Source organism: Apodemus sylvaticus, chromosome 3, assembly GCF_947179515.1.
Source record: "Apodemus sylvaticus chromosome 3, mApoSyl1.1, whole genome shotgun sequence".
Lineage (NCBI taxonomy): Eukaryota > Metazoa > Chordata > Mammalia > Rodentia > Muridae > Apodemus > Apodemus sylvaticus.
The window spans coordinates 123,624,719-123,647,382 of record NC_067474.1 but is presented as its reverse complement, the minus strand read 5'-3'; the positions used below and the strand labels follow the sequence as shown (position 1 = coordinate 123,647,382).

Below are 22,664 nucleotides of genomic sequence, written 5' to 3'. Positions count from 1 at the left end.
GACTCTGCCTCAAGTAAACAAATAAACAAACCCCACCAAAACAAACTTAAACAAATGCACTTTTGTTCTTGATGATATATAACACAGGTAAACAGAATCTCATGTAGTCCAGGCTAGCTTCAGACTATGTAGCTGAGGCTGACCCTGAATTCCTGACTTTCCCTGCCCTTGCCTCCCTTGATGAGATGTCAAGCAGGCCCATCCCATTGCTCCACTTTGTTCAGTTTTGCTCTTTGGAAGCAGGCTTACTGCAGAACCCGGGGGTCTTCCTGGCTTCTGCTTCTCAGGTGCTGGATTTGCAGACAGGAACCACCCTGCTTGACTCAAATTATTTTACATATAACTCAATCATATCAGATTTTAGTGAGAATTTTGTAGGAAATTAAGTTGAAAAGGAAAGTAAGATTACATTTTGGCCGGGTGGTGTTGGCAAACACCTTTAATCCCAACACTGGGGAGGCAGAGATAGGCAGATTCCCAAGTTCAAGGCCAGCCGTCTACAGAGTGAGTTCCAGGACAGCCAGGGCTACACAGAGAAACCCTGTCTTGGGGAAAAAAAAAAAAAAAGATTACATGTGGAAGGTATGTAAGCTAGGGTTTCTATTGTTGCAACGAAACATTATGACCAAAAAGCAAGTGGGGAAGCATAGGGTTTCTTTGGCCTACACTTCCCGTTTGCTGTTCATTGAAGGAAGTCAGGACAGGAACTCAAACAAGGTAGGAACCAGGAGGCAGGAGCTGATACAGAGGGATGCTGCTTCCTGGCAGGCTCCCTATGCCTTGTTCAACTTTGATCCTTATAGAACCCAGGATTACCAGCCCAGGCGTGGAACTACTCACAATGGTCTGGGCCCTCACTCTTCAGTCATTAAGAAAATGCCTTACAGCTGGATTTTACATATGTATTTTCTCAAGGTTCTATGCTTTCAACTAACTCTATTTTGTGTGTCAGGTTGATCTAAGACTAGCCAGCAGGGAAGGATTCAGATGTAAAAGTCAGTAGTTTGTCTTTGTGGTTACACCTAGTGGAGCTCACCTTTAACTTAGTCCTCCAAGGACAGAAGCAGGTGGGTCTCTGAGAGCACAGTAGTCACTGTCTCTAGGCAACAGATACTGAGTGAGTGAGGGAGTAATTGGTTTCGTCTCTGCTTTTCTAGAAACTAATCTGTTCATTTTTTGTGTGTTTTTGTTCCTTTTATGCTTCTCCTGCATCCCAAGGAGGAAGCGTCTCCCTACTCCTTACTTGACATCTGCTTGAGTTTCCTGACCACCAACCTCGAGAAGTTCTGTTCAGCAAGACAAGATGGAACCCTGTGTCTGCAGGAACCTGGGGTATTTCCACAGGAGGTGGCTGACCGACTTCTTCAGACCATAGCACTTCACGGTAAATGATAAGAGACGGAAGAGTTAATTGTGTGCAGTACTACAGGGGCATATCTAATTATTTTCTTAGAAATAGTAGAAAAGGTCAGAAGAATCCGCTTCTAAGAAAAGGAATTCAGGTATTGTTTTGCTTCAGACTTAATGATTTTTTTCTTTCCAGTTTAGGTAAAACTTTTATCTTTCTTTTTTTTTTTTATTTGAGAAACAATTCTTTTTAAAAGACACATGCACATATTTAGATTTATTTTTAATATGTGGATGACGTGTTTTGCCTGCATGTGTGTATGTACCTTGTGTGTCCCTGGTGCCCATGGAGATCAAAAGGTACCAGGTCCCTTTGAATTGGAGACAGGGATGTTTGTGACCCATTATGTGGATACTGGGATCGGAACCCTGTCTCTCTACAAGAACAACAAATGCTCTTAACTACCTAGCCATCTCTTTAAGACTAAAAAGTGATTAGGTCACAAAGAACTTTTCTTAAATATAGCACTTTCGTTTAGAAGGCAACATGTATATGATTACGCACATCTTATCTTGACAGTAGGAGACTCATCCTATTATGAAAACACTGGTTTCTGCTCTTGACTTTTAAAATGAGATATTACAGGTAATTTTATGTGTATTCTAGAACGTTTCTTTTAAGTAGTTTCATGTATCCTTTGATAGTCTCAGACTCACTATGACAATGAAGATGACCTTGAGCTCCTGATCCTGTTGCATCTACAAAATCCTAAGTTGCTGGTGTTATGGCTCGTCCTGTTTTGTGCAATGCTGGGAATTAACCCAGGGCTTTGTGTGTGTTAGGCAGGTGCCAAGGTACTGTACCAAACCAAGTAAGCTACATCTTGAAAATGCATTGGAAAAGTCTTATCTGTGAAATTATAGTTCTGTAAATGGATTTTTGTTGTTTTTATTTAAAATTTAACTGTAAAATTTTAAATTAAACTATAGTAAAATACCTGTCTTTTGTTAGGGTTTAAAAACTCTGACAAATAAGGAATATGATTTGTTCACAGTTTGGAGGTAGAGTGAGCAGTCTGGTGTGGTGGTTTGAAGAGAATGGCCCCTATAGGCTCAGATGTTTGAGTGCTTGGTCCCCAGTTAAGGAAAGTATTTGGGAACGGTTAGGAGGTGTGTCACTTGGGGTGGGCTGTGAGGTTTCAAAAACTTAGGCCATGGCAGCTAGCTCCATCTCTTTCTGCCTGGTGCTTGTGGATAGGCTGTCCACTCTGAGCTGCTGCTGGTCCAGTGCCATGCCTGCTGCCACATTCCCACCACAGTGTGGGCTTACCGTCTTACACAGCAGGCCGCAATTAAATGCTTTATTTTTTAAGTTATCTTGGACATGGTATCTCTTAACAACAACAGAACAGTAAGACATTAGGAATTATGGTTTTTTTTTTTCCGAGACAGGGTTTCTCTGTGTAGCCCTGGTTGTCCTGGAACTCACTCTGTAGACCAGGCTGGCCTCGAACTCAGAAATCTGCCTGCCTCTGCCTCCCAAGTGCTGGGATTAAAGGTGTGTGCTACTACCACCAGGCTAGGAATTATAATTATCCCTGTTTATCTATAAATGTTGGAACTAAGGACTGTAGTGCTGGTAAGTGGTAGATTCCCAGTTATCTGCATATCTGTCTCTATAAACACATGTCTTCCTCACTGTGCCACACGGCCTTCTTGTACCTACAGTTGATGTCCCTGCTTCTAGAGGCTGGAGAGGGCTACAGTTTTACTGTGATATATGTGAAAAATACTGTTGGAACGCTGGGAGATTGCTCAGTGGGTAAAGGACTTGCAGCATAAGGACTTAGGATCCCAGTGCCATGTTGAGAAGCCAGGTGTGCCAAGGGGTGAAGACAAGAGGGTCACTTTTGCCACTTTGACTTAAAAACAAAACATAATCTCTAGGTTCAGTAAGAGATCCTGTCTCAAAGATGACTAGGACACTTGAAACCTCCTCTGGCCTCTGTTTGTACCCTCCCACCCCCATCCATACTAAATGTAAGGAAAGAAAAAAAGAAAAGTAGTTTCTTAGTTAGGGTTTTACTGCTATGAACAGACACCATGACCAATGCAAGTTTTATAAAAGAAAACATTTAATTGGGGCTGGCTTACAGGTTCAGAGGTTCAGTCCACTGTCATCAAGGCAGAAGCATGGCAGCATCCAGGCAGGTGTGGTGCAGGAGGGTTCTGCATCTTTATCCAACGGAAGCCAGGAACAGACTGGGCATGCTCAGGCATCTCCAAGCCCATCCCCACAGTGACACACTTCTTCCAACAAGGCCACACCTTCCAATAGTGCCACTCCCTGGGAGAGCCTACGAACCACTGTAGTGTTAGGTGTGAATGCAGATTATGCATCCCAAAGAATAAGGAAAATGTAAGGAGCTGTGATTGAGCTATTTAATTTAGAAAAGAAAACCTCTATATTCCTGTTTTCACTGAATTGCTGGAGTCACATCCTGACACAGGAACTAGGATGACTATTAATAAGTAGTATATATGTTAAAAGTAGATCACTTAACAAAGATGTCCAACAATTTAAGTAAGACCAATATCCCTTAGTGATCATGCTTAGCATGTTCAGAGTAATTGTTTTTTAAAGATTTATTTATTGTTATATATAAGTATACTATAGCTGTCTTCAGACACCCCAGAAGAGGGCGTCAGATCTCATTATGGATGGTTGTGAGCCACCATGTGGTTGCTGGAATTTGAACTCAGGACCTTTGGAAGAGCAGTCAGTGCTCTTAAGTGCTGAGCCATCTCTCCAGCCCCAGTGTAATTGTTTTAAAGCCAGGTGTGATGGGCCTGTGAGATAGATACCTCAGTGGTAGAGGTGTGCCTGCTGCTGAGGCTGATGAGATAGTTTAGTCCCACAGATCCACAGGGTAAAAGGAAAAACTTGACTTCAGAAGTTGTAGTCTGACCTCCACATGTGCAGTGTGGCATGCATACATTATACTCCAAAAATAAGTAAATAAAAGCTAGAAGCACTGGCACATACCTGGAATACCAACACTTGGGAGGCTGGGGCAAGAGAATCAGGAATTCAAGGTCATCCTTAGCAATCCTTTTCTCTTCTCTTCTCTTCTCTTCTCTTCTCTTCTCTTCTCTTCTCTTCTCTTCTCTTCTCTTCTCTTCTCTTCTCTTCTCTTCTCTTCTCTTCTCTTCTCTTCTCTCTCTCTCTCTCTCTCTCTCTCTTTCTTTCTTTCTTTCTTTCTTTCTTTCTTTCTTTCTTTCTTTCTTTCTTTCTTTCTTTCTTTCTTTCTTTCTTTCTTTCTTTCTTTCTTTCTTTCTTCTCCTCTTCCTCCTCCTCCTCCTTCTTTCTTTTTTTGAGACATAGTTTCTCTGGAACTTACTCTGTAGACCAGGCTGGCCTGGAATTCAGAAATCCACCTGCCCCTGCCTCCCAAGTGCTGGGATTAACCCTTCAACCTGTTCAGGTAGGATTGGCCCAGATACTGTTTGACATAGAATGTGTTTGAATAGAAACAGGGTGTTGCCAGGGAATTGCTAACATGAGTAACTTCCGAGCCATCGGGCTACAAGGTGCATGATTAAGAAAGCGCTGTGTTACTGAATTCTGTGTCCAGGGTTGGCTGCTAAGATATTCTGTCCGCTTGCTTCACTCAGGTTTTCTTCTCCACAAGTTTCATGAAGACTTTGAAGTGGTACTTAAGCTTTGAACATGCTGGATAAGTGCTCCACCACAGCTCGCAGACACCCCATGCCACCCCCAAACACCTTAGTTCTCGTTTGATACTGGCCATCAGCCAGCTTGAATGGCATCATTAGAACGGACTAGCTGAGATGACTTCAACTTCATAGTGTTTATTTATCTTGACCTAATTGCCTATGCCACAGACTGGTCTTAGAGGACATCTTATAGGTCTGGCTGTGGATTCTTCCTTAGTAGGTATTGTCTGGTGTGTAATATTTTTTGAGACATGACTCCAAAGTGCAAACTTGCAGCACTGTTAGGTCATGTCTGAGCAACATTTTCTTTTTAAAGATTTACTTATTTTATGTATAATGAATACACTCTAGATGTCTTCAGACACAGCAGAAGAGGGTAACAGATCCCATTGCAGATGGTTGTGAGCCACCGTGTGGTTGCTGGGAACTGAACTCAGGACGGTAGCCAGTGAGCAGTCCTGCCAGCCCCGAGTGTCTGTTTATTTACGTTGCTCTGTTTCTTTTCATTTGTCACACAGCAGGCCTGTGACTGCCTGGCGAGGTTAGCGCGCTGGGGTAACTGTGAGCACTGTTTATGCATAGATACTAAACCTTTTCAGTAAGGTTTCACGTGCTGGCTACAAGTCTGAGGCCAATCAGAGATACAAAGTGAGACTGTGTCTTAAAAACAAATAAAAACCACCAGAGGCTGGTAATATAGCTTACTGGATAAATAGGCCTGAGCTCAAGCCTAAGACCTGAGTTCCATTCTAGGGATCCACGTGGTGGGAGGAAAGAACTAACTCCAAAGAGTTATCCTCTGACCTACATACCGTACCATGAGCACACATGTGCACACACATAAATAATTAAATACAAAAGTTAAAACTAATTTAAATACAAATTAAAAATCTAAAGCCAGATGTGGTTTGAGGCCAACCTGGTCTACAAAGCAAGTTTCATGACAGCTAGTATACACAAGGAAACCCTTTCTATAAAACAAAACAAAATAAAATAAACAAAAAAAACTAAACTAAAATAAAATGATTTCAGATCTCGCTAGTGGGCTGTTTGTTGTTTATTTATTGGGACAGGTCTCTATATATTTCTGGTTGGCCTGCAGCTGGTTGTATAGATAAGGCTGGCCTTGAACTCACAGAGATCTGCCTGTCTCTGTCTTCTGGGTGCTGGGATTAAAGGTGTGTAACTAGTGGTTTAATAATGAATTCTAGCTGTTATATCTACTAACTATATAGTGTGCGTCTAAATATGTTTGTATATGTAATAATGTATTATGAACCTAAATTAGAATTATATTGGTATCAATATATTAGTGTAAAGTTTAAACCTCACTCATGCATAAACTGTGCAAAGTCTGTTGAAGATTCTCTTCCATGGTCACTTTGGTGTCAAGATTGATGGAGACCGGGGCTGGAGAGATGGCTCAGTGGTTAAGAGCACCAACAGCTCTTCCAAAGGTCCTGAGTTTAAATCCCAGCAACCACATTGTGGCTCACAACCATTTGTAACAAGATCTGACTCCCTCTTCTGGAGTGTCTGAAGACAGCTACAGTGTACTTAAATATAATAAATAAATAAATCTTTAAAAACAAAAAAAGATTGAAGGAGACCAGCCCTCATAAACCACATCTCTAGAGTTGGAAGCCTTCTCCTTTGTCATAGGAGAAGAGAGCATGAGGAATCACAGTTGGCCCCCAGGTGCCTAAACCTACCGCCCCTTAACTCTAACTGGCACGTGGTCCTGTCTATTGTGAGGAAGTGCTGGGAAGTATAGCTGCCTATGTATCTAATAGGCGAATCTCCGCAATGTCTGTCCCATTCCAATTCTGCTGTTACTAGCTCCATAAGGTTAGTTTAGACAATAATATCTTAATCTCACCAAATTGTACCAAGTAAGTAAAATACGGCTGTATGGTCTGTTAGTGTGTGATGAAATTTTTTGCTGTTCTTTGGTTTTTTGAAGTTAAAATGATGCTTATTTTTCTCCAGGTCTCCTGAATGATGGAACTGTGGGAATTTTCAGAGGTAACCAGATGCGCCTAAAGCGAGCTTGTATTCGCAAAGCAAAGATTTCCGCTGTTGCTTTCCGGAAAGCCTTTTGCCACCACAAGCTAGTAGAACTTGATGCCACCGGTGTGAATGCTGACATCACGATCACAGACATCATAAGTGGCCTTGGCAGTAACAAGTGGATCCAGCAAAATCTTCAGTGCTTAGTACTGAACTCATTAACCCTGTCCCTGGAGGACCCATATGAGCGGTGCTTCAGCCGGCTTGCTGGTCTTCGAGCTCTGAGCATCACGAATGTGCTCTTTTACAATGAAGACCTAGCTGAAGTTGCCTCATTGCCTAGACTGGAGAGCCTGGATATTTCCAACACCTCAATCACAGATATCACTGCCCTGCTGGCCTGCAAAGACAGACTCAAGTCTCTCACCATGCATCATTTGAAATGTTTAAAAATGACTACTACCCAGATCTTGGATGTTGTTCGGGAACTAAAGCATCTGAATCATCTTGACATCTCAGATGATAAACAGTTCACATCAGACATAGCCCTTCGATTATTAGAGCAAAAGGACATCTTGCCCAATCTTGTCTCCCTGGATGTTTCAGGGAGAAAGCATGTGACAGATAAAGCTGTTGAAGCTTTTATACAGCAGCGGCCTAGCATGCAGTTTGTAGGTTTGCTGGCCACAGATGCTGGATACTCTGAATTCCTTACAGGCAAAGGACACTTGAAGGTTAGATTTTGAAAATTGTATTTTGTTTGACTGGACATTATTTCTTTTTTCTAGATCCTTAAGACTTGATTAGGGTAAATGTGTAATATTTGAAACACTATGATACAAGGTACGGAAACATTGTGTATGGAAAGGCTTATATTAGGATAATAATCCCAGTTAAAAATGCAGTGGGGCCAAGCATGGTGAGTGCTTTTCATACAAGCACTGCGTGGACGTAGAGCTGCAGGTCACCCAGGGCTCTGCAGAAAGAGTCTAGAGGGCCTGGGGATGGAGTTCATTTGGTAGAATGCTCACCTCGAATCCCAGTACTCTGGAGGCAGAGGCAGGCAGATCTCTGAATTAGGGGCCAGCCAGGGCTACATAGTGAGACCCTGTCTCAAATAATATTAATAGTAATGATGATAATAATACTTAAAATATTTGCGTTGGAGAGAGATATGGCTCACTCTTTAACTAAGAGTGTTGGCTGTACTTCCAGAGGACTGGGTCTGGGTTCCACCCGCAGCACACCCACATGGTGGCTCACAGCCATCTGTAACTAGTCCCAGGGGATCTGATGCTGACTTCTAGTACTCACAGGCACTAGGCACACATGTAGTGAGCAGACATATGCAGACAAAGCCGTACACATGAGAAAGTAAGTAAATAATATGTATTTTAAAAAGTATCCAGGCAAGGAGCTTCATGTCTGTAGTCACAGCATAGAAGACTGAGCCAGGAGGGTGTGGTGTGATGCGACATAGGCTGTGGAGCAAGGACCAGGTAGGCAGGTCTCCAGAGTGAGGCCCTGTCTCAAAACAGGCAGCAAAGGACCTTTAGAACTTTGCTTTAAAAAAGATTTCTTTATTTATTATATTTAAGTACACTGTAGCTGTCTTTAAACACCCCAGAAGAGGGAATCCGATCTCTTTAGGGATGGTTGTAAGCCACCATGTGGTGGCTGGGATTTGAACTCAGGACCTTTGGAAGAGTAGTCAGTGCTCTTAACTGCTGAGCCATCTCTCCAGCCCCCATTAGAACTTTTTAATTCAAATATGTATAAAGGTTGATATTTCTTTGACTACTGACTACTCAGGTTGAAGGAAGAAAGCTGAGATTGCCTGTCTCTTTCGTTAGAATTATTCAGTTTAGTGTAATTGGTAAGAATGGTGTCTGAAATGGTTATCTCAGTATTGTGTTGTGATGAATTTAGGTTTGCTTTTGGCTTTATGTGCCTGCTCATAAGGCCACAGTAATGGATGCAAGTATCATTTCATCCATATAATTTCCCAGTATTTATGTGGGTAAGGTGTCTGTTGTACTTTCATAAGCATTATTTGCTTTGCTGTCTCCATAGTCCTCCTGCCTCAGATTCCTGGGTGCTGGGATTACAGATGTGAGCCACCATACCTAATTTAAGAAAATGGTTGGGGGCTGGAGAGATGGTTCAGCAGTTTAGAGTACTGTCTACTCTTCCAGAGGACCTGGGTTCAATTCCCAGCACCCTCATGACAGCTCACAACTGACTGTAGCTCTAGTTCCTGGGGATCCAGCATCCTCACACAGACATTGCAAGCAAAATACCAATGCATTAAAAAGAAAAGTGTTCTTCCTTCCTTCCTTCCTTCCTTCCTTCCTTCCTTCCTTCCTTCCTTCCTTCCGTCCTTCTTTTTCAAAGATAGGGTCTTATCACTGTGTCGTCCTACCTGGCATGGAGGCTGACCTTGAATTCACAGTGATCCTTCTGCCATTACTTCCAGAGTGCTGGGATCAGAGTTGTGGACCGCTATAATCTGTCCCAAAAGATGTTCTCTTTATTTCAGTTGATTTCATGTGTGCAGATGTTTTTGCTTGGATGTATGTGTACCATTTGTGCCTGAAGAGGGCATCAGATGCCTTGGGACTAGAGTTCCAGTTGTGAGCTGTCGTGTAGGTGTTGGAGATTGAACTGAAGTCCTCTCTCAAGAGTAGCCAGGGCTCTTAATAGCCATCGCTCCAGCCTCAGAACTGGTTGTCTTAAGCGTCACAGCCACCAGTGGTACTGGACACAGTTGCCGATGCTGTTCTCCTGGGAATACTGTGCTAAGCCTCTAGGAGAGCACACTGGCCTTGCTTTATTTTCTTGTTTACCTTCCTTGTTCTGTTGCTTCTCGTTTCTTTTACTGTGATTTCCCTCATTTTTTAAGGCTTCTGCTCTTGAAACCTTCCATGCCATAGTACTGCAAATTTGTGTTTTATTTTGTTTCTATAATTAATCTTCTCAAAAAAGTCTGAGAGACCATTATTCTTTTACTTTAGTTCTGCTTATTGTATTTTATTTTGTATGCTTTTTAATGCCTTGACTTTGATCACATTTATTTATTTATTTATTTATTTATTTATTTATTTATTTATTTATTGGGAAGAGATGTGCATGCTTCTGCATGTGTGCAGAGGTCATCTGGTATTTATCTTCTACATCATGTGGGGCCTAGGAATTGAACTGAGGCCATTAGACTCTTTCAAATTGCCCTTTAGGCTCCACACATGAACCATGGGACACATGCCCTCAATAAAGGGAAAAACATTTCTTTTAGAATGTCTTTTTAAAGATTTATTTTAGATGGGGCACAGTGACCTGGCATGCACCTTTAATCTTGGAACTTAAGAGGCAGAGGCAGGCAGATCCTTGAGGTCAGCCTGGTCTACAATGTGAGTTCTAGGATATCCAGGGATACACAGAGAAACCCTGCCTCAAAAAACCAAAATAAATAAATAAATAAATAACATATAATAAATAAATAAATAAATAAAATTGGTGTGTGTGTGAGAGAAAGACAGACAGACAGACAGACACTGACTGTGGAAGCTAAAGGAGCTGGATTTTCCCATGGAGCTTGTGAGCTGCTCAGTGTGGGTGGGTGATGGGAATCAAACTCCAATCCTCTACAGGAGCGATATGCTCTCTTAACCTCTGAAGCAGCTGTTCACCCCTGGGGTGTCCTCGCAGTGTCTTGTAGTTATTAGGTTCCTCTTTTTCTTCCCTTTTGTTTTTTTTTGTTGTTTTTTTTTAAAGATTTATTTATTTATTTATTTATTATATGTAAGTACACTGTAGTTTTCTTCAGATACTTTTTCTTTCTTTTTCCTTTTGGTTTTTTGAGACACTTTTTCTTCTCTCTCTGGCCCACTCGCTCTGGCCCAAAGATTTATGAGTACACCGTAGCTGTTCAGACACCCCAGAAGAGGGCTTCAGATCCCATTACAAATGGTTGGGAGCCACCATGTGGTTGGTGGGATTTGAACTCAGGACTTCTGGAGGAGCAGTCAGTGTTCTTAACTGCTGAGCCATCTCTCCAGCCCTGGTTTTTGTTTTCTAGATTTTTAAATCTTATGTGTGATGCTGGGAATCAAACTCAGCTACCCTATAAAACAAGTCCTCATACCCACTAAGCCATCTTTCCAGTTCTGGTCCTTTTTTTTTTGAGTCAGGATCTCACTAGTTAGCCCTGGCTGGCCTCAAACTCAGAGGTCCACCTACATTTGACCTATTCCTCACACCTTACAGGCCCCTCCCCCCTTTTGAGACAGGGTACCACTACAGTTCCTGACTTGCCTGGAACTTCTTAGCTGGGACTCAGTGATCTTCCTGCCTCCTTAGTACTAGGATTAAAGGCATGCTCCATACCCAGCAACTCTCCCTCCCTCCCTCCCTCCCCCCCTGACTCCCCACCTTCCTTTTTTTGAGGCGGGGCTGGGGTAGAGATGGTTTCTTTGTATAGCTCTGGCTGTCCTGGAGCTTACTGTGTAGACCAGGCTGGCCTTTAACTCACGAGATCCTTCTGCCTCTGCCTCTGTGAGTCATCACTGCCCAGCCAACTCTCTCTCTCTTTTCTTTCTTTTTTTTAAATTAAGAAATGATTACATTTATATGTATGTGCCATAGTCTACATGTGAAGATCATAGGACAACTTGCAAGAGGTGGTTTTTGTATGTGCATCCCAGTAACTGAATCTGGGTTTTCATGCTTGATAGCAGGTGCTGTGTTGGGCTAATTTTTTTTTTTTTTTTTTTTTTTTTTTTTTTTTTTTTGAGACAGGGTTTCTCTGTATAGCCCTGGCCGTCCTGGAACTCATTCTCTAGACCACACTGGCCTCGAACTCAGAAATCCGCCTGCCTCTGCCTCCCAAGTGCTGGGATTAAAGGCGTGCACCACCACTGCCTGGCACTATTTTTTTTTTTAAATCTCATAGGCCATTCCTTCTTTTCCTTTCCCTTTCCCTTTAAACTAGTTTACTGCTGGCACATGCCTTTAATCCCGAGGCAGAGGCATGGGCACTTGGAAGGTAGAGGCAGGTTGATTACTATGTATTCGCGGTCAACCTGGTCCAGGCCAGCCAAGGATACATAATGAAACTGTCTCATTCAAAGCAAAACAAGACTGAGCTGCTGAAGACAAACAAAAACAGTTATAGAACTTTCCTCACAGTAGAATTTTAGGTTTTTTTTTTTGTTATTACACATCCACACAGTCCACATTTCTCTTTTGGGGGGAGTGGTTAGGAGTTGGGATAGGTAGGGTATTGCTGTATCTTAACTGGCCTGGAACTTACTGTGTAGTCCAAACTGTTCTTGAAATTAGGATTCTCCCGCCTAAGCCTCCTAAATGTTGAGATTCACTTGTGAGCCACCATTCCTTTATTTTCTACAAATTACTGGCTAGGTTTGGAGTTTAGATTTTTGGCAAGATCCTTACAAGTTATATTCTTTGACTGGGCTGTACATACTGTCTAGTCTTACATTCTTGTAAAATTAGCAGTTATTGGTATTCAAAATCAGATTACTAAGTCACTGGGGATTGTACAGTACCTAGATCTGATCATTCATTGGAGATCATTATGATGTCTTGGTCATTGTGTGATATTTGTGTATATGTGCCCTGGCGAGGATGTAGGTGTAAGCACACCTTTGTCAAATTGGTTCTCCCTACAACCTTTACTTTGGTTTGGGGCTTAAACTCAGGTCACCAGATATGCCCAGCAAGCGTCTTCACCCACTGAGCCATCTCACCAGCCACACATCTTAATCATTTCTTTTTCACTTGCTAGTTTGATTACTTTATAGAGTCACTTCTCATTATCTGCATTTGCTTGCACAGTGGTCCCTGAACCACAGTTTAACATCATTATATTAACCTGTGTAAATTAAGTTAGATTTGATTTTGAATAAACCCTTTTAGGGAGCTCAATAGATCTGGGGAGATTAACATGTATTTGATGAATATGTGCTAAGTGTTTTACTGTCATTGTTGGCCTGCAGTGAGTGGTCCCTTCACTATACTACTTGGGTCACTAAGTGGAGGATCATCGCAACTAGGAAAAAGAGATTTGGGGGAGCGTGATTTAGATTGGTGTGTCAGGAAAGGCTTTCTCTAAAGATGGGCTTGACTTAGGAAATTTAAATACAAACGAGCGAAGCAAGAGGGTGCTTTAGAATGGGCATCGTGTGTGATGACCTTTTGCTGAGATGAGATAGAGCTTGGCTTATTGAATGATGACGGGAAAGGCCAGCAATGCCAATAGCGTTATGTTTACAGGAAAGAATTACCCTAAGAGGCAGCCAAAAGACTGAGCCAGCAAGGCGTTTGCAGTGTTAAGTGTCTTGAGATGTATTCTAGGTGCTGTGTAGACAATGTTATCTACAGGCTTGTGCTGGATTCCTTGTCCAGTCTGCATCTCTGAAGGATGGCTTTGGGTGGGTTAGAAAGCAACCATTCTGCTTGTTTTATACCTTACTTGGTTATGATGAATGCCATTTATGGCTGATGCTAAGATGGGGAAAGGTAGAGGGTAAGAGGAAGTCTGAATACTCATCTTTTGTCTATGTCCACAGGTGTCTGGAGAAGCCAATGAAACCCAAATTGCAGAAGCGTTAAGGCGGTACAGTGAACGGGCATTTTTTGTCAGGGAGGCTTTGTTTCATCTTTTTAGCCTGACTCATGTGATGGAAAAAACAAAACCAGACATTTTAAAGGTAAGAACAAGAAATGGGCTGGGGAGATGGCTCAGTGGTTAAGATTACTGGCTGCTTTTCCAAAGGACCCAGGTTCAAATCCCAACCAACACCCACATGATAGTTCATAACTGTCCATAATTCTAGTTCCAGGGGATCTGACACACTCATACAGACAAACATGGAGACAGAACACCAATGCAAAAAATAAAGAACAAGAAACTGGTGATGAAAAAAATTTGAAATTACTTTTCTAGTAGGTTTTATGTATTGAGTCTTTGACTTTTTTCTTTTTTGTTTTTAATAAGATTGATGATCCCAGTTCCAGTTATTAGTTATAAATAAGAAGTTAATTGCATATCATTACTGAAGTTTATAGTAGTCTCATTAAGTAATGCTTTCCAGTGCTATGTAATTTCTTTAGACCAGTATCCCCTGTGATGTTTTATTACAAGAAAAGGAAGTATAGGGTGAGCTCAGTGGGCTGCTCTGTGTGCCAGCCTTGGATGGCTTCCCACTCAGAAGAGTTTCACAGATACCTCAGGAGAACTCGGTAAGGTAGGGCAGCTAGAGAGACGGCCCATTGGGAAAGAGCGCTTACTGCGCAAGCATGAAGATCAGAGTTTAGATCCTAGCACCACATTTAAAAAAGCCAGTGGCTTTTGTATGCCTTTAACTCCTGTGCTGGGGGTAGATGAAGACAGGAGATTACTAGGGCTTGCTACTACCAGGGTAGGTCCATAAGGTGGACTGTGACACCGCAGGGCAGCCAAGGCTCTTCTCTGGTCTCCATGTCTCCATATCTTCATGCACATATGCACAGACACCTCTCACACACATTTCCTGAAATAAATGTAGCTCAATTGCTAGAGTCTGCCTAGGATGCATGACACCATAATTTTAATCCCTAACACTGTATAAACTGGGCATGGTAGCACATGCCTACAGTCCCAGTCCTTGGAAGATGTGGACAAGGAGAATGGAGTTCAAGGGCATCCTTGACCGTACAGTAAGTTGAAGGAAAGTCTCTGCTATGTGAGACCTTGTCTAAGGAAAAAATATCCATTAAGCTAGGTATGGCACATACCCTTTAATCCCAACACTCAGGAAGCAGAATTTGGTGGATCTTTGCAAATTCGTGGCTACCCTAGTCTAGATAATAAATTTTAGGTCAGCCAGAGCTACATAGTGAGACCTAGTCTCAAAAAAAGAAAAAATTCCATTAATGTAGATCTGGATATGTTAACACAGTTAACAGTCCTGGCTCAGTGATTAATTAAGAGTGTTTGCCAGTGACTCACAACTGCCTCTAACTCCAGTTCCAAGGAATCCCATACTTCTGGCCTCAGTGGGCACATATACACATAAATAAACAAACCATCAAATAAAATTTGGGGTTTGTTTGTTTTAAAGAAAGGGGTTCCCTGTGTAGTCCTGGCTGTCCTGGAACTCAGTCTGTAGACCAATCTGGCTTTGAGCAGCTTACAGAGATCAGCCTGCCTTTGCTTCTTGAGTGCTGGGATTAAAGGTGGGCCTCACCACTGCCCAGCTATAAAATACATTTTTTTTTTTCCTGAGACTGGGTTTCTCTGTGTAGCCCTGGCTGTCCTGGATCTCACTCTGTAGACCAGGTTGGCCTCGAACTCAGAAATCTACCTGCCTCTGCCTCCCAGAGTGCTGGGATTACAGGTGTGCGCCACCACTGCCCGGCATAAAATACATTTTAAAGAAAGCTAAGTTTTTAGCTGAACTGAAGAATGGGGAGGACTCTAGAGGGGAAAGAAGACAAGTGAAAGGTGACTTTCTAGTCAGGGAGAGGATGTGTTTTATTGCATCTCACTGGCAGCCCTGCCAAGGAAGGGACTGGGAACTGAGCGTGATCATCCTAGGCTCTTTACAGATGAACATGCTTTGGAAATTCCTCTGTGGTGAGGGTTTGTATTTATGAGGTGACTCAAAAGGACTAATTTGCTGGGCAGGGTGGCACATGCCTGTAGGTTCAGCACTTGGGAGGCAGAAGAAGCAGGGGGATTTTTGAGTTCGAGGCCAGCCTGGTCTACAGAGTGAGTTCCAGGACAGCCAGGGCTATACAGAGAAACCCTGTCTCGGAAAAAAAAAAAAACAAAAACAAAAAACAAACAAAAATAAATAAAAAATTTAAAGAAAGGACTAATTGTGTTTTTGTTTTTTCAGCTTGTGGTTACTGGGATGAGAAACCATCCTATGAATTTGCCTGTGCAGCTGGCTGCAAGCGCCTGCGTGTTTAACCTAACTAAGCAGGACCTTGCTTTAGGCATGCCCGTCCGGCTCCTAGCTGATGTGACCCATCTGCTGCTCAAGGCCATGGAGCATTTCCCTAACCACCAGCAGGTGAGCACTCGAGGTCCCCTCTGGTCCTGAGGTCTGGTTCCTTTTCACTCTTGCACTTTATTGTGGTTGTCTTCTCAGGCCCCTCCTTCTGCTGCTGCTTCTTGGTCTTCAGCTTCTGTTCGTGCTTGGTGAGCGGGCGGCACATGGCTCTGGTCTTCCTGGGTCGCGGGGCCAGGGGCTTATACTTCTTGCTGTTGTAGAATTTCCTGAATTTTTCTTTTTGAGTCTAGTTAATGACAGTGAGGACTCGGGTGATGGATTTGCGTAGGACTCAGATCTTGGAGAGCTTGGACGCAGTGCCGCCGGTCGTCACTGTGACGATGTGAAGCTGGGACTGTTCCACCTTCAGATTGTCCAGTTGTTTCAACAGCTCCTCCTCCTCCTTGCTGTGCAGGTCCTGAGTCTTAATCTTGACCATTGCTGTGTTGTTCACGGCTAAGGCCACCTTGTTTGAGAGCCTGGGTTCTTCTTCACTGCCTCCTGCTGGCGCATGGTTGAGTTTAATAAACCAGGTCTTTTGTTTGTTGTTGCTTTGCTCTTTCGAGGCAGGAACTCATGTAGCCCAAGTTGTTCCTGAACTCCTGATCCTCTCAAGTCCATTTCCAAAGTCCTGAGATTAGGCATGTACCACCATGCCAGAATTCAAACTTATTGGGGTTCTAGGCATGATGGTTTTTGCCTTTAATCCTAACGTTTGAAAGTCAGAGAGGCTGGAGGATTTGTATAAGTTTGAGGGTAGCCTGGTCTCAGAGCAGCCAGAGCTGCATAGAGAAAACAAAACCAAGGGCTGGAAAGATAGTCCATTGGTTAAGAGCACTGACTGCTCTTCCAGAGGTTCTGAGTTCAATTCCCAGCAACTACATAGTGGCTCACAGCCATCTGTAGTGGGATCCGATGCCCTCTTCTGATGTGTCTGAAGATAGTGATAGTTTACTCACATACATAAAGTAAATAAATCTAAAAAACAAAACAAAGCTAAAAACACATGGGTGTTTCACAAAGGAAAACTGAGGAAAAAATTCAGAATAAAAGATTAGGAATTAAAGGTATGGAAGACTCAAACCCAGGGCCAGTCAGTGTTAGGCAGGCACTCTGACACTCAGCTGGGTTTCTTTTGGAGACAGGAAAGCATGCTAAAACTGAGTGAGAGATGTCACTCAATTGGTAGAATGTTTGCCTGGCACACAGAATTCTGGGTTTAATTCCCAGCACTGAATAAAAATGGGTGTGGAGGTGCATCCTTGTAATTCCAGCACTCAGGATGTAGGAGCAGGGGTTCAAGGCCAGGCTCACCTGCAGAGCAGGTTTGAGGCTCAGCCCGATTATAGGAAACTCAAAAAAATAAAAATAAAAAAAGAAGAAAGAAAAATGAATGAGAGAGAGAGAGAGAGAGAGAGAGAGAGAAGGGGGGAGGGAAGGAAGAAGGGAGGGAAGGAGGGAGGGAGAGAAAGGGAACTGTAATAAAACTAACTGGTGATAGATGCATAGGCTAAAAATCACACATAACAGGGTAATTGTATTTATTAATTTATTATATTGTATTTATTAATTTATTAATATTATGTGAATTGTGTCTTTTATCAAGAGATAAAAGATAAATCATAAAAGATGATACAGATAAATCTATAATATAGTTCAAAAGAACCTATGTAAATAATATGCTAATTTTAAAAAAGAACCAGTATAAATATATAAGCCAGTAAAAATACTATATAATATGACAAATTAGAAGCACCAAATATTTATCAGTCTGGGGTTAGTCATACAACAGAGTACTTACAAAACAGTAACAATGGCTGGGCATGACTGATCACATCTTCAATCCCAGTGATCCCAGCACTTAGGAGAGACAACTAGTGCGACATAGTGAGACCCTTTTTCAAACCAAACACACACACACAGTAGTGAGAGAAGAGTCCGTTACTACTAGATTATAAAAGCGAGGAGGGCGCTTTGTCACCTACATGTACAGATTGCCAAAACGCTTGCAGAGGAAGATGGGATGCAGCCCTGTATGAGGAGAAGTGACTTCTGTAGTCTGTAGTCTACAAGGGAAGTTGGTAAGTGTAGTCGTTCAGCAGGAAACTATCAATTACAGCTTACTGACCACAACCTTGATGAAGTGAACATAAATGATTTGATGAATTCACTTGAAAAACTTGAAGTTAACCAGTATGTTAATTATTAGTATTTCTCATGAGAAGGGGCCCAGATTGGCCTTGAATCTTTCTGCTTTTTTCTCAGTGTTGGGGTCACAGGCAGACCTATGCACCATACCCTGTTTTATCCACTGTCATTTAAACAGAAATACATAGGCTGGTGATGGTGGCACTTGGGAGCCAGAAGCAGGATGATCTCTGTGTTCAGGCTAGCCTACTCTACAGCATGAGTTTCAGAACGGCCAGAGCTACAAAATCCAACCCCACCCTCCTAAAAAAAAAATGTTGTTTTTTAAGTTATCGGACTGACAAGATGGTTCAGTGGATAGAGGCTCTTGTACTTAAGTCTGATGACTTGAATTTGATTCATCCTAATTCTACAAAGTGACAGGAGAGAACTGACTCCTGTGAGCTGTCCTCTCACACATGACCATGTGCCCTGCCTGGCATGGGTGTACCTACACACACACACACACACGCACACACACACACACTAACTACAACCACCACCACCACCAACAACAACAACAATAACAAAACATTAGGAGGAAAAAAGGGCTAGTGCTACAGCTTAGCAGGTAAGGATGTTTGCAAGGCTGACAGCCTGAGTTCAACCTCTAGGACCATACAGAGAAAGGAGATGACTGACAAGGCCCTCAAGTTGTCCTGATTGCCGAACAAACACAGATGGATACATAAAGCGAAATGATTTTTTCAGTGTTAAAGACTTAAATACAGAATGCATGCAGGCCAGATCTGGTGGTAAATTCCTGTAACCCAGGCACTTAGGAGGTACAGCTGGAAGGTCAGGGTCCACAGTCATCCTTGACTGCAGAGTGACTGCAAGTCAGCCTTGGGTGATTGGGGTCTGTCCATTAAAGATTGAGAAGCAGTAGCCGGGCGTGGTGATGCACGCCTGTAATCCCAGAACTTGGGAGGCAGAGGCAGGCGGATTTCTGAGTTCGAGGCCAGCCTGGTCTACAGAGTGAGTTCCAGGACAGCCAGGGCTACACAGAGAAACCCTGATTCAAAAAACCAAAAAAAAAAAAAGATTGAGAAGCACTGCTCTATAGTACACATTTTATAATTTTTGTATTTATTTAATAACATTTGGAGATTAAGTAAAGTGCTTGCTGAATAATTATGAGGACCTGAGTTCAGATCTCCAGCACCTGTGTAAGAGCTCAGTATGGGATATTACAGCAGCAGGAGCAGAGGACTGGCTGGTCATAGTGCATCAGTAGTCAAGTAATGGTGGTTCTAGTGTTTAGCACACCTTTTCCATGTATACAGTCCAGGATCCTAGTTTAGGGGATGGTACCACCCACCCTGGTTGACTCTTCTTACTTCAGTGAATGTAATCAGGATAACCCCGCAGAGATGCTCAGAGGCCCTTTCCTAATGATTCTAAATCTCATCAAATTAGCAATTAACCATCATAGTAAGAGACCCTGTAACTTTGTCTCAGACAATAATGTGAAGGATAATAGTGGACGATGACCAGTGCCCTCTGGCCTCCACATGTTCATACACATCATACCACACACTCCACACACACATTGTTGTAAATGAGGACATTTAGTATCGCTTAATTTATGGGGAAATTTAGTGGTTAAGAGCCCTTGCTGCTCTCTCAGAGGACCTAAATGAGTTCCCAGCACCTGCATAGCAGCCAGCAATCACCTGTACTGTAACTCCAACTTCAGGGGGAATTTGATGTCCTCTTCTGGTCCATGCAGGCATTGCATATACATGGTACACGTGGTGTTTCAGAGTTTGAATTTTCATATTTGTTCTGCTCAACTGGTAAAGTCCATGCCAATGTTCCCAAATCTAATGATTTGTCCATTCTAAACTTTGGTGACAAGCCACTTGGCCTTAGAATGGTCTTCCTAGTCCCATAATAGGCCCACTGCTTTTCTTAACCATTTTTCAAGATATTGGCTCCAACATAGCCTGCTCTTTGAAATCTTGTCTTACACTAAGAGCTCTGAAGTCTGTTTTCTCTGCTTCTAGACATTACAGATAGGGTGTGCTGCACTGCTGGGCACTCCAGAGAGAGGTGGTCAGGACAGTTGAAAACCAGGCAGACTTCCTGAGAGATATCAATACCTGAGCCTAAGAATAGAGCTCTGCTGAGAGTGTATGCTTTGACTCTACAAAGCCTAGGGTGCCTTGCTTGTCTGTGATCCCAGCACCCCAGAGGTGAAACCAGGAAGATTAAAGGTTCCAATCATCCTCAGCTACACAGTGAGTTATAGCCCAACTGTGCAGCATGAGAACAGTCTCCAAACAAACAACCACAACCACAGGGTGGGGGTAGAGTGGGGAGGGCTGGAGAGTTGACTTAATGGTTAAGACCTGCTCTTCTAGAGGACCCAGGATTGGATTCCAGTACCAACACAGAGGCTCCCAGCCTCCCAGGGATCCATTGCTATCTCTGCAGATATCGGCCATACACGTTGTGTGTATATATACATACAGGCAAAACACTCATAAAATAAAAATAAATATTTTTTAAGATTAAAGGTCTTACAAAGATCATAATTTAATATATTGATATAAAATCTGAATTGAATTACTATGTTTAAAAGTACAAAGTTTTCCTAAAATAATCAATTTATTGATAGCAATTATAAAGTACTGACTTAACAAAATTTTGGCTAGGTGTGACAGTACACACCTTTAATCCCAGTACTTGGGAAGCAGAGACAGGTTAATCTTTGATAATTTGAGGCCAGCCTGGTCTACATAGCAAGTTCCTAGACAGCCAAAGCTATATAATATAGAGATTTTTGTCTGCATTCAAGACAAAACATTTATGTTTTTCAAGATTTAAAAACAGTAACTGGAGCTGGGGATAGAGCTTAGTTAGAGTGTTTGCCTTTCAGTCCTGAGTCCTGAGTTCAATCTCTTGCACTTCAGAGAGGCCCCAGAAGAGGGCAGCAGATCTCATTACAGATGGTTGTGAGCCACCATGTGGTTGCTGGGATTTGAACTCAGGGCCTTTAAAAGAGCAGTCAGTGCTCTTAACCTCTGAGCCATCTCTCCAGCCCCCACAAAAAAATGTTTAAAGACTGACTTTGTCTAAAAGATAACAAAATGATGTTCTATTCAGGTTGTTTCCCCCCCTTCTTTAGTTACAGAAGAATTGCCTCCTCTCACTTTGCAGTGACCGGATTCTTCAAGATGTTCCATTTAACAGGCAAGTGATAGCTTAACAACCCGAATTCAGTCCTGAAGACCCACATGGTAGGAGAGATGTGTCTCCTTCAAATCGTCCTCTAAGGTCCACATGCATGCTGTGTACACGAGAGCGGCCTTGTCTGCTCACATTTAGATATCTGATTTTGAAAGGTTCTAACAGACTGCTTAAAACGGTGACGTAGAAATACCAAAATGATTTTACTGTTGAAGATAAAATGACAGTATTTCTACATTATGCGTGTGTGTGTGTGTGTGTGTGTGTATATATATGTATATGTTTGTGTTAATATGTGTTTGCACAACATGTTATCAATGTGAATACCAGAGTTTGACGAAGACACCCAGTGTCTTCGTCAATGGCTCCTCACTTTATTTTTCTGAGACTGAACCTGGAGTTCACAGAGTGAGCTAGCCTGGCTGGCCATCAAGTCCCAAGAATCCTCCTGTCTCTACCTCCCCAGAGTTAAGATTGCAGGTATGCGCTGCCATGCTGAGGGCTTTTCCATGGTTGCTGGGATCTGACTCAGGAGCCCGTGCTTACACAGTGAGCATTACCAGCTGAGCTTCCTTCTGAGCCCCCTGGCTCCTGCGTCCCCCCATGGCTCTCATCTTGATGAGCACAGTGGTGCCAGCCTAGAACTCCAATAGAAGCAGAAGGTCAAGTCTGCCTGGAAATGCAGCGAGACTGTCTCAAAATAAAAAAAAGAGCCAGGCGTAGGAGCAATGCCAGTAATCCCAGCATTGAAGATGGAGGCAAGAAGAGTCTCAGTTCAAAATCGTTGTTGGCTATAGAGAGTTTGAGGGCAGCCTGAGGTACATGAGACCTTTTTTGAGATAAAAAAGACATAAATAAGGGCTGGCAGACGGGCTGAACTGGTAAAAGTTCCCATATAAGCCTGACCACCTGAATTCAAACTCTAGAGCCCAGAGAGGAAGGAAAGAACACCTTCTCAGCAGCTGTCCTCTGAGGGCAGCAGTATATGTCATAGCACGCATCCACGTGCACGCCGTAGACAGACACACTACTAGCAAGTAAAATAAAAGTAATACGCAATATAAGTAAATAAGATAAAGGGCAAGGGCTGTAGCTCTGTGGAGGAGCGCTGGGTCCCCAACACAGGAAGGA

At 42.7% G+C, this 22,664-nt stretch overlaps 1 protein-coding gene and 1 pseudogene across 2 annotated transcripts in view; one reads left to right on the top strand and one right to left on the bottom strand.

The window, feature by feature from the left end:
- Nucleotides 1-22,664, top strand: part of Zyg11b (zyg-11 family member B, cell cycle regulator) — a 62,896-nt gene that overhangs the window by 20,099 nt on the left and 20,133 nt on the right. For both annotated transcript variants that reach the window (XM_052176961.1, XM_052176962.1), the window contains 5 exons: nt 1,219-1,384; nt 7,075-7,829; nt 13,683-13,823; nt 15,996-16,172; nt 21,472-21,536. In XM_052176961.1, coding sequence (XP_052032921.1) covers nt 1,219-1,384; nt 7,075-7,829; nt 13,683-13,823; nt 15,996-16,172; nt 21,472-21,536 — 1,304 coding nt within the window. The remainder of the gene's footprint in view (nt 1-1,218; nt 1,385-7,074; nt 7,830-13,682; nt 13,824-15,995; nt 16,173-21,471; nt 21,537-22,664) is intronic.
- Nucleotides 16,177-16,590, bottom strand: LOC127679728 (60S ribosomal protein L35-like; annotated as a pseudogene).